We start from the raw sequence: 12,705 nt of genomic DNA, 5'->3' as shown, positions 1-12,705 counted from the left end.
GGTAAGTAGAGCCGGGGTAAGTAGAGTGGGGGTATGGAGGGTGGGGTTAGTAGAGTGGGGATATAGAGGGTGGGGTAAGTAGAGCCGGGGTAAGTAGAGTCGGGGTATGGAGGGTGGGGTTAGTAGAGTGGGAATATAGAGGGTGGGGTAAGTAGAGCCGGGGTAAGTAGGGTGGGGGTATGGAGGGTGGGGTAGTAGAGTGGGGATATAGAGGGTGGGGTAAGTAGAGCGGGGTAGTAGAGTCGGGGTATGGGGGTGGGGTTAGTAGAGTAGGAATATGAGGGTGGGGTAAGTAGAGCGGGGTAAGTAGGGTGGGGTTAGTAGAGTGGGGGTATGGAGGGTGGGGGTTAAGTAGAGTGGGGGTATGGAGGGTGGGGTAAGTAGAGTGGGGATATAGAGGGTGGGGTAAGTAGAGTGGGGGGTATGGAGGGTGGGGTAAGTAGAGTAGGATATAGAGGGTGGGGTAAGTAGAGCCGGGGTAAGTAGGGTGGGGTCAGTAGAGTGGGGGTATGGAGGGTGGGGTAAGTAGAGTGGGGGTATAGATGGTGGGGTAAGTAGAGTGGGGATATGGAGGGTGGGGGTATGGAGGGTGGGGTTAGTAGAGTGGGGATATGGAGGGTGGGGTAAGAAGGGTGGGGGTATGGAGGGTGGGGTTAGTAGAGTGGGGGTATGGAGGGTGGGGTAAGAGAGTGGGGGTATGAGGGTGGGGTAAGAGGTGGGGGTATGGAGGGTGGGGTTGTAGAGGGGGGTATGGAGGGTGGGGTAAGTAGAGTGGGGGTATGGAGGGTGGGGTAAGAGGGTGGGGGTATGGAGGGTGGGGTAAGGAGGGTGGGGGTATGGGGTGGTTGTTACCCACTGTCTCTCAGGTGGTGTCCTTGCATATTTAGCAGCGGGGGGGCTGTGGGGGGGCTGTGAGTCCCTCTCCAAGGAATATTCATTATTTCTCCAATTGTGAACATTTTTCAAATTTGGATTAATTTGTTGAATCTGTTTGTGTAATTTTCTCGTATCGGTTTGAATTTTTCACAGTGAAGAAGCGTCTCTGTCTCGACCTCACCTGTCAGACACTGACCACACAGCCTCTTGTCTCTGGGCAGCCAGGACTTTTTATACCTGCCCTGTTCTCTCTCTCTCTAACACACTCCAACTCTTCTCTCTCTCTTTCTAACTCTCTCTTTCTAACACTCTCTCTTTCTTATCTCTCTGTCTAACTCTTTCTTGTCTCTCTCTCTCTAACACACTCTTGCTTTCCTATCTCTATTCTCTATCTAAATATTCTCTCTCTCTTTCTGTCTCTGTCATTCCAGCTCTCACTATCTCTCTCTTTTTCTCTTTATTTTCTCTCTGTCACTCTCTCTCTCTCTCTCTCTCTCTGTCTCTCTCTCTCTCTCTCTCTCTCTCTCTCTCTCTGTCTCTCTCTCTCTCTCTCTGTCTGTCTCTCTCTCTCTCTCTCTCTCTCTCTCTCTCTCTCTCTCTCTCTCTCTCTCTCTGGTGTGTTGAGTGTCTGTGTTGCTGCGCTGTGTAACCAGCTCCTCCTGTTCTGTATTCAGAATATTTCTGATTCATTATTCTGAACTGACCCTAAATGATGTCCTGGTGAGACGTGATGTTTAGTGATTCTCTGAATGGTCAGTGCTGAGTGGTGCTGAGTGGGCTGGGCGATTACAGCCCGGCGGGTTTAGTCTCAGCGTGAATGCGCAGCTCTGATGTGTTCGGCGCTGTTTGAGTAGAGACTCGTCCCAGCAGGACCGCCGAGCTCCAGCTCAAACCTGCAGTCATCAAAAAAACATGAAGCCAAACTCCAGCACTGGAACATCCTCAGAAACGACATTTCTGATAAAAGGATCTTGAAAGAGAAGGAATTGTTTTTTATATTTTGATATCTGTCTGGATATTCCCCACCGTTCTGCATTATTGATTAGTTTCAGGGCATCAGGGCCGATACTTCAGTTAAAACGATGTAGCGGGCCTGACGAGAGCGCCGTTTGACTCTCTTCTGTGGTATTAATTGTGTAAAATAAATAGAAAAATGAGGGAATTTGAGCTTATTTTATTTTTTTCATAAAAAATGAAACATAATGCAGTATATTTCTGTAGATCTGTGCTTGTATACATAGAGGATGCTCACAGTAGATTAGCACACATTAATACTCTGTCAGTCACTCTGTAGCTAACTGCACGGTTGGACATCTTGGGACGTATCTCATTTCTTTATCTTGCATCACAGAGAAAAGATTTTGGTCAGAAATGGGAGATTATAGTGCATTAAATTGTATTAACAAAAGGTAAACCTCCAAAACCCTCCAATCACTGCTTAGCAGCTGTTGCTATCCGCCATTGCATCAAGCCTTCTGCACGTTATCAGCTCCCGTCATGTTTGTTAGTAGCGTTAGGACTCCAAGCTCCTCCAGCAGCGAGACTACACAATGCCCAGCTGTGGTTTGACCATAGCTTGATTAGATTTATATGTTTATCTCTGTACGAGACGCTACGCTAACGCTATCCAGAGCGATCAGCTGTTCAGCTACGCAGCAGACATAAGTTACTGTAGGCTAACATGCACCACAGCAGTGGTATATAACTGTGGGAGTTTATGGGAGTAATTCACAGATTATGCATGTAAAATGTAAACCTAAAGTTAGAGAAATATCAGCTGATCGCCGACCTCATATTTGGGCTGAAAATGGGCCGATGCCGATACATCGCCGAACGATCCTCCCATCTCTGGCTTTTACAGTGAGGACTGAGAAGTAAACGAGAAACCGGGACAAGCAGAGAGACAGAGAGAGGTACAGGAAATAAAATCAATGTGAAATTATGACCTAAAACAAAGTAGCTCTCAACCTGCATTTTCAGCAGCGTTTTCAGAAAACATTTTGCCGTCGTGGCGACACTTCAGCGCACCATGTTTAGGTTTTTAAGTTTGCTGTGTCGTTTTTCCTCGTCTTTGTACGTCTCAGCTGTCAGATTTCAACTGAACACTCGTGTCGTCTTTGTCATGCAAAAATCGCTGCTGTTGGTTATTGAAGGGACGTGTTGGTCGGGTTTATGTGACCAGTCGGGCAGTCTGGTTGATGTGACCTGACAGTCTGGTTGAGGTTTTGTATCAGGGCGGAGGCGTTTGGAAATAGTGTAATGATGACTGCTTGGAAAATTCATCTACCGAGTCGGCCCACCTGCTTTTTCACAGGCCTGCCCAAAAATGTGTTTACGCCTACGCCACTGATATTAATGGTGAGCTTGTGCTGCAGTAACAGCCTCTACTCCCCTCTACTCTCCTTACTAGGATTTGATTGAGCATTGGTGAGGTCAGGTGCTGATGTTGAATGGTCAGTTCTGGATCACTCCAACTCGTCCCAGAGATACTGGATGGAGCTCCATCACTCCAGAGGACACAGTTCCACTGCTCCACATGCCAATGCTGGGGGGCTTTATACCCCCTTAGACCACGCTTGGCATTGGGCGTGGAGACCTTAGGCTCATGTGAGGCTTCTCTAGAGCGTCCCATTCTATTGGGCAGTGCTTTTCTGTGGAGATGATACAAGCTGAATGCCTGAGTGTCAGCTATGGGTGACATTAGAGTGACTATCCAGACAGTTTTGGATGGTAGTGTATGTCCAGACCACACACCTTTCACGTACTTACCCTGTGCCTCACCGTGGAGGGTCTGGCTGAACACAGTGAGTTTTCAGACCACATTTCTATGACGCCGCTGGTAAAATACAGTCACTTAAACAAGGCAAACCTTTTTTGCTGTAAGTATTTCGAATGTATTTGAATTAAACATGTTTCTTGTATGTTTGTGTTCCCTACAGGACTTTTTCAGCAAGTCAGATCCGTTTTTAGAAATCTACAGAGTGAATGACGACGGCACCCAGCAGCTTGTGTACAGGACAGAGGTGAGCGATCTCACGTTCACAGTCTGGTCTCAGAATAGAGTACACCGCCAGTGGGGATTCCTCGTTGATGATCTGTTTCAGGGGCTTATTTTTCAGATAGAGGCTGATTGGAGTGCTTCATTAAACTGTGTATGGAGAAAAGCTGTTTGAAAACCTCTCGTCTTAAGCCAGGCTTCTTCTGTAGCTTGACAACAGTGCATTTTAATCCAGGATTAAGTCTAAACAATGTCTGGACTGTTGGACTGTGGTCTGTAAATTTGTGCATGTGGGCATTCCTCCATCCAACCTTCATAGCTTTGCTGGATCAGACACAACAGTGCTGCTGGAGTCGTTCAGAGTGGTTTGGTGTGAAACGCTCTGTTCTAGAGAAACTTACAGAGTCAGAATTGTTCACAGTGGTGGTGATAGGAACCAGATGTCCTCCTCTAAAAGCTCCCTCACAGAAAGTTACTACAGGAAATGGTTATGAATTCACTGCCTGATGACTGAGACATAATTTTACAATACTTTTTAAAGGTTTAAAAAAATAATTGGGATTCCACTTTATTATAAACGTATGTTGAGTTGTAATAGCATCACATTCCTCAATGTCTTTTTTCTTATTATAACATCTAAAGAGGTGTTAAGGGTTAAGGCAGGATTTCCGAGAGATGCAGACCTCAATATCAGCTGTTTTTACAAGTGAAACGACATATTGGTGGAGCCCTAATGGTCAGTGTCCTCTGTTTCTGCCCACAGACTGTGATGAACAACCTGAACCCAGTGTGGAAAACCTTCAAAACCTCCCTGAACTGTCTCTGCAGCGGAGACCATGAGAGGATACTGAAGGTGAGAGAGCGCACATCACTCACTGATTATTGAGGTGAGAGAGAGAGCTTACAAAGGCTTTGTCGATGTGACTCATGTTTGGCATTAGAGCTGTTGTCCTGCAGTCGTGTGGTATAACCACCTCATTCCGAACATCCAGTACACTGGACCTTCTTGTTCCTCAGGTATTTTAGCTCTGTAGAAGCAGGTTTGCCACCACACTTACTTTGACGTGTTTCTGCTGAACTCATGGCCTCCGAGACCAAATGAAACAGTTTCTGAATGATCCTGTCTTTATAGCGCTGCTAGAAAGTTTGTGAACCCTTTATTATTTATAATTTGAATTTTTACATAAATGTGCACTTTATTTGAAGGGTGTCTACATAACACATTCATAACATCTTACATAATCACTTCATAACATCTTCATGAATGTTTCAATTAACATTTATAAAGCATTCGTGTTTTACATGATATTAATGTGGACTACTGTGAGAGACATTTTCCAAAATAAAAGCCCTCATTTTTTAACATAATTATATTTTGAATGTTATTTTCAGTGAAACACCTCATTGCTGGCCAATGCAGCCAAAATTAAAAAGACCTTTTTTTTTTACCCCTTTGGACATTTAGTGCTTTGACACTTTGGCACATTTTGCCTATACTTTCAACTTCTTTTTAATTATTTGTTTCTTCTTAAGCATTTGTATGTTACACTCTAGTATTCTTTACTATACATTGTTGAAGAAAACGTTATTTATCCTAAGTTTAACCCTCTTGAGGTTAAATGTTGGCACTGTTAGTGATGTTCCTCCTTGCTTGTTGTATTGGAGAAACCACAAGTATAATTGTGCATTCGTTATTCCATGTAATTGACATTCTTTGAGGCACTTTTATCCCAAAGACCGATAAATATCTGTTTTGTCTTGACCTCAAAAGTGATGGAAGCTAAAAAGACTGAAATGCATGTTATCTGGATCTTTAAATTGCAATGCAAAGTAGTCGCTTACATTCATGTGGCTGTCCAGCATCTACAGGGAATGGATGAGTATTATGGCCTGTAAAATTCTTCCCACCACCACACTAAGATTCTGTCCAACGATTGTTCATAGCATATTTATGAGTAATTTGCTGTCCATGTAGTAAAATGACTTGTGAAGCAACAAATGGTTAAGATAAAACAAATAATTAACGTAAACATACGTGAAACATGCCTAATTGTCAAAGCACTTAATGACCAAAGTGAGGTCTTTTTATTTTGCCTGTCCAAAAATAAACTTTTTCAAAATGAAAATGAGGACTTTTATTTTGAAATCTGTATCTCAGTAAAATGACATACTAGTCCATATTAATATCATGTAAAACATGTGTACTGTTGATTGAAACATTCATGAACATGTTATGAAGTGATTACGTAAGATGTTATGAATGTGTTATGTAGACACCATTCAAGCAAAGTGCTACCAAATTTGATCAGATCTTCATTTAATTCATAACAATAGATAAAGAGAACTTTGACTAACCATTCTTTGTAGACCAACTGGTGTTTTTAGGGTTGTTGTCTTTCTGCAGGGCCCACCTTCTGTTGAGCTTCAGTTCACAGATGGATGGTCTAAAATTCCCCTGTAGAATTTCTTGATATGGTCCAGAATTCATAGCTCCATCAAATATGACAAGCTGTGCAAGTCCAATAGCAGCAAAGCAGCCCCAAACCATGATACTGCCACCACCATGTTTCACAGTTGGGATGAGGTTCTTATGCTGGAATGCAGTGTTTGTTTTTTGCCAATCAGCTCTCATTTAAGCTTTGAAGATCCATTTTTTGCCTAAGTTTTTTTTTTTGAGTAGTGGCTTTGTACTTATATAATACTCTTGTTTGTTTGCCTGATGGTGGACATGTTTATTTTCATCAAGATAACAGACCCAAACAAAAAACTGAACCCTTCCTGTGTTTCAGTGATGTTATTTCTGACACACAGACACCTTATTTCAGCTGCGACACTGAGTGAGCGCAGATGTTTACCAGTGTTGTGTTTACTGTACTGTGTGTGGTTGTTTGTAAACAGCACTCCTGAACAGCCAGCGTCCTGTCAGTAGAGCTGTGCTGCGTAGGAGCCGACGTAGTGACAGTGTTGTTTGTGAGCTGTTAGCAGGCTGATAAAGGACAGCTGCTCTCCTTTCACACCTCTCTCTCTCTCTCTCTCTCTCTCTCTCTCTCTCTCTCTCTCTCTCTGTCTCTCTCTCTCTCTCTCTCTCTCTCTCTCTCTCTCTCCTCTGAGTGCCTGATCAGAGCACTGCTGCGTCGTCGCACTGAGCACTGTGGGAATCTCCCAATCAGCACAGAATCCACTGGACACACAGCGAGCCTTTACTTTTGACTGGGTGACAGACGGAGAGATAGACAGACAGACAGACAGATAAATAAACAGACAGACAGATAGACAGAGTCCGATAGATAGATAGATAGATAGATAGATAGATAGATAGATATATGGACACAGACAGATAGACAGATGTACAGATAAATAGACAGACAGGTAGACAGTCAGATAGATCGACAGACATACAGATATATAGACAGACAGACAGACAGATAGGCAGTCAGACTGATAGAGAGATTTACAGATACATAGACAGATGTACAGATACAAAGACAGACAGATGTATAGACACAGACAGACAAATAGACAGAAGTACAGATATATAGACAGATAGACAGTCAGATATAAAAACAGATGTACAGATATACAGACAGACAGTTATATAGACACAGACAGACAAATAGACAGACAACAGGTATATAAACACAGATAGACAGTCAGATAGATGGACAGATGATCAGACCGATAAATAGATGGACAGACAGACAGCTTTATTTATCCAGCGTGCTGGATGAGTGTGCGAGTGTGTGAACGTTTAGAGAGATCAGACGAGATGTTCTCCCTCCTCCTTCTCCTCCTCCTCCTCCTCTTCCTGCTCTCTGCTGGCTTCTCCAAACTCTGCTGAAAGGCTCCCTGTAAAAGCCTCTTTTGAGCTCCGCGGTGCTTCCCGTGTTTTTAATAGAACGTCTTTATGAAGGTGTGAACAGGAACAGCCTTTGAAATATAATCATAAATAGCCGAGACACTCACCGCCACTCTGGATTTGCTGCTGTTTGTCAGGGCATGTTGGGTTGCCATAGCCTCGGCTTATTAAACCTAAACCCTTCCACCTACCCACCCCCTCTCCATCTGAGCTGCTCTGTCAGACACGGTTACCACGGCGACTGGCTGGCAGGAGCCTAGCGATGAAGTCCTGAAGGTCCTGCAGGAGCTCTGTGGAGATCCGAGGCCTTCCGCTAAGTAAGAGCAGCTGTGGGTGAGGAGAGCCTCGCTGGTGTGTGATGGCCTGACTGTTCACCTTCCACAGAGCCGAAATGAGGTGGCAGGTCTTTTCCCATCAGTGAACGGACGAGCTTAAAAAAAGGGATTTTCTCTAAATTAGTTTCCTCGCTCGCTCTCTCTCCCACGTTTGTGCTGAAATGAATCTGGTGGGTGTGTAGCCCTTCCTGTCCCTCTCTTTCGCTTGCCGGTGGATTCACCGTCTCACATTCAGCCCACTCAGCCGGGATTGAGGCTGATTAACGCTCGGCTGGCTCGGAGCCGGTCCCTTCCTGCAGGGGCGTAATAGTTTGTTCATAACTGAGAGCCAGAAATAGTGAGGTGTCTTAAAAAGTGTTCTCTTCAGTTCTGCACACTTTTCTGTGACTGCAGTGGACACATTGGGCATTTTTCATTTTTCCACTGCACACAAACTGTGGCCTCCACTCCAGGGCTGAACGGTTCATTTTTATTGGCACGGTTAGTTAACCGTACTCGGGGCCACAGAACCATTTGGTGGCATTGGTTCTATGTTTTTTGTCGTTACTGTGCCACCGTTATTTCAAACTTGAAAACAATCCCATAAGCTCAGTTTGCTCACACGGACGGCAAATAAATGAAAGCAGTGCACATTTTAAACCCACCATTCTGTAAATGTCAAACTTCAGTCTAACACAATTTCTAAATACTAAACGACGCTGATAACCAGGAGAGAGTAACTGGTTAGCGTTAGTTTAGCTAGCAGCTCTGCTCACCACAGAACAGGTTTGATTCTGACTAACAAAAGCTTTACTGACACAAATATATGATTATGACTCAAATCTGAGGAAGTGAAGTCGAGTGTCTGATGTCAGAGGGACAGAAAGCCGAAATTAAACCTGTTCTCTGGTGTCTGGAGCTGGAGCCTCCTAGCTTAGCTAAAGAGATCCAAACCCCCCAGTGCAGGTTTGATTCGGTAACTCTGCTGTCACAAGTATAGGTGGTAAAAACGTACGACAGCGAGAGCAAAGTCAGCTGATTGATGGTGGAGTGACAGAAAACTGAAATCCAACTGTTCTGTAGTGGTTTAAGCTGTAGCCTGCCAGGTAAAGCTAACCCGAGTGAACGGTGCCTCCCACTGCAGTACAGGCTCGGTTCTTGTGAACCGATGAATAAAAACACCCGTTTGGAGGATAAAGACTCGTATCTAAAAGCACAAATTCGAATGACCGGTGTTGAAGTGACAAAGATGAAAAACAGAATTGTTCTGTGGTGCTTTGAGCTGAACCCTGCTGGGTGACGCTAACACTAATGTAGTTATCCGGCTCCAGGTGAAACTCACCACAGTTCAGGCTGTTTCAGTAACAGATGCTCAAATAACCCCCTGTTTAGAGGATAAAGAAGATGAGAGCAGCTGAGTCTCAAGAGTCCAGGCCAGTGCGGAACGGCCCAGTACGGCCCTGAGAACCATTTGGCTCGTTAGTGGAAAAGCGGCCCTTGGTCCAGTTCAGTGGGTTTTTGGCACCTGCTTTTGACTTGCAGCAGCAGGATCTGCTGGTTCTCAGGGATTTCTTTGGTAGCACTTGTCTTGTAGGGCCAGATGTGATCTCATAACAAGTACATGTCTGCGGACAAACATTACATTTTTGGAGCTGATTGTGGCAAAATCTGCTGCTAACAAGGGAGCAACGCCTCTAAAACAAACCCCCAAATTCCTGAAGTTCATGCTCTTTTAATGTCAGCATGTTCAATAATACAAGAAAAACAAGCCAGCTAGCAAAACACCATCTTTAGCTAACTGGACTGTTTTTCTCTTGCAAAAGCTTCATTTTTACTGCTTATAATGTTTTCTCTACATGACTCAGATTTACAGGCTTATTTGGAGTTTTGGTGGGACTTCTCAGCCATGCTAACATTGATGAGCGCGCTGTCGCTCCCTACTGTGAGCTCCGCCTTGCCAAAGTGTTGGATTTGAAATTTCCCACAAGTTCCCATGAGTTCATTCCCACCCCTACATTTTCACCCATAAATTTCTCGTCATGGGCAACAGACGTTCTCCTTGCGAGGCGATCCCGTCTAGCAAATTATTTACTCTCCCAGATGAGGATAAAGTCACCAAACATCATTACGTCACCAAGAGCATCACCAGAATCTTAGCTAGAATGCTGTGTTGATGTGTCGATTGCTGTTTTTAGGGTTATTGTTGTCTAGAAAGTTTTTGCCCATACTCTTTGATTCCACACACAACCATAAGTAACTAGCGAGGAATGTAGGAAATGTCTGAATATTTGGGTCCAGCCATACTTTGCTGTATATTACAGATCTTAGTGTTTTACTGGTGGGCAAACCTGCTTCATTTCATCACTGGTCATCCTAACCCCCCTTAGCGCTGTGCTGCTGAAGAAACAGGAACTCGTTTGAGATGATTTCCGGAAGCCCGCTGTGCGCTGATGACCGAGCCGTGCGGCCGCCTCGCCATTTTCACTGACTGATTGCAGCGGGAGCGACGCGCCGCGCTTATTTAGTAGTTACTCATTACGCCTCCTATGAAGCTCGTTTATCAAGCGCTGATGAATTATTAAACATTCTTCTATGAGTCACGAAAACATTTAGGAGCCTCGTCAGTTAAGTAGTTATTTACTGTCAAAGTCAGCATCTCGGCCAAACTTTCCCTATTAGGCTGTGTGACGCTAACGCTAGCGCCTGTGCTAATGAGAAGCCCGGGACGTCGTGTTTTTCTCTGCTTTGGTTTGTTCTCCTCGTTGCAGAGTTAATAGGAGGATGAGGGCAGGAGGAAACAACACGCTCCTCCACACGACTCACAAACATGCTGTACTTTAATTGCCTCAATCCCCAGTTAATTCAGGCTGACCGGAGTTCAGGAGCTCCATTCAGACGAGCCTGATTGAACCTGCCTCTCTTCTCTCTCTCTCTCCTCTCTCTCTCTCTCCTCTCTCCTCTCTCTCTCTCTCTCTCTCTCTCTCTTTCACACACACACACATACACACACTCTCTTTCTCTCGCTCTCTTTCCTTCTCTCTCTCTCTCTCTCTCTCTCTCTCTCTCTCTCTCACACACACACACATACACACACTCTCTTTCTCTCGCTCTTTCCTTCTCTCTCTCTCTCTCTCTCTCTCTCTCTCTCTCTCTCTCACACACCACACATACACACACTCTCTCTCTCTCGCTCTCTTTCCTTCTCTCTCTCTCTCTCTCACACACACACACATACACACACTCTCTCTCTCTCGCTCTCTTTCCTTCTCTCTCTCTCTCTCTCTCTCTCACACACACATACACACACTCTCTCTCTCGCTCTCTTTCCTTCTCTCTCTCTCTCTCTCTCTCTCACACACACACACACATATACACACTCTCTCTCTCTCTCTCTCTCTCACACACACACATATACACACTCTCTCTCTCCCCGCTCTCTTTCCTTCTCTCTCTCTCTCTCTCTCTCTTACACACACACATACAGACACCAGCACACTTGTTTTCATATCTTTTCAGGATATGGGGTCATATATTGGTGTTTGTTTGAATTTGGGCAAAATATATATATTAGGGGTGCGGGAAAAACTCGATTCTTAGATGCATCACGATGCAGACATGGACGATTCTGAATCGATTCACAAACGTCAAAAATCGATTTTCAAAATATTTCATTTATAACGTAATGTTGACGGAACGCAAAAGGCGGAACTTGGAAGTGGGTAAGTGCAGCGCCCGGACAGTCTGTGGGGCACATAACAAAAACACAACCGGATGAGTGAGAAATCCGACCGGCTCCCTCTGCATTAAAGCCAGGTTAGGTCAGGAGTCACAACCCAAATGATAAGAAGAGCCATTTTGTCCTTTCAACGAAGTCAAACCACCTTGGGAGCCACAACATTTAATGTCCAGTATGTCTCAGTGTGTGTGCTAATATCCCAGTATAGACTAAACAATATAAACGAGAGCGCAGATTTACTTCGCTCTGCTTTGAGCTTTAGCTACAGCTGCTTTCCTCCCATTTCCGCCAGAAAACTTTTCCTCAGAAGTTGAATAGTTTCTTGTAAAATGTCTCTCAGCATTCGGCTGTTTTACGAGGCTGAAGTCGCTTCTTATTCGCAAGCTTCTTGCTGAACTTTCCGGTTCCACCTTAAATTCTGCCTTAGACGCCGAATGTAATTGCGGCACCATTTAAGGTGGAACGGGAAAATTCGAAAGAGAAGCGACTTCATCTTCGCAACGTTTTAGTGTTTGATAGTCTCTCGTTGCAGATTTAACGTACCAGGAAACCAACTGGAGTGATTATAAATATGAATAAGTCCATTCATCTCCAAATGTTCGTCTGTCTTTCTCTTTTCCTTTTTCGTTCGCTACTAGCCAGGCGACACCTCGTTGCTACGTGACCTGCGGTCTTTCGCGCCCCCCTACACACACGCACACACACAAATGCTGTTATATTCGCTGTTGTCGGAAGAAAATCTTGTATCTCCAAAATGGTAACTTTACAGGAGAAGGAAAAAACCTACTATACTTTTAATGTAAGTCAATGGAACCAGATTTGTTTCTCAAGTAGTTTTGGGTCGTTTCTTTAAGTCCATTCATCGTGAAATTTACACACAATGTAAAGGGCAACAGGCATATTCAAATTATGTCAAAAACTGAAA

At 44.4% G+C, this 12,705-nt stretch overlaps 1 protein-coding gene across 1 annotated transcript in view; it reads left to right on the top strand.

Annotated features, from left to right (window-relative positions):
• The window catches only part of cpne4a (copine IVa), a 136,881-nt gene that overhangs the window by 71,910 nt on the left and 52,266 nt on the right, over window positions 1-12,705 (top strand). The window contains exons 6-7 of the mRNA XM_036558645.1: window positions 3,816-3,899; window positions 4,638-4,727. Of these exons, the coding sequence (XP_036414538.1) occupies window positions 3,816-3,899; window positions 4,638-4,727 (174 nt within the window). The remainder of the gene's footprint in view (window positions 1-3,815; window positions 3,900-4,637; window positions 4,728-12,705) is intronic.

This window comes from Colossoma macropomum, unplaced genomic scaffold (assembly GCF_904425465.1).
Source record: "Colossoma macropomum unplaced genomic scaffold, Colossoma_macropomum, whole genome shotgun sequence".
Taxonomy (NCBI): domain Eukaryota; kingdom Metazoa; phylum Chordata; class Actinopteri; order Characiformes; family Serrasalmidae; genus Colossoma; species Colossoma macropomum.
The sequence above is the reverse complement of the archived record's forward strand: the minus strand, read 5'-3'. Positions and strand labels throughout refer to the sequence as shown.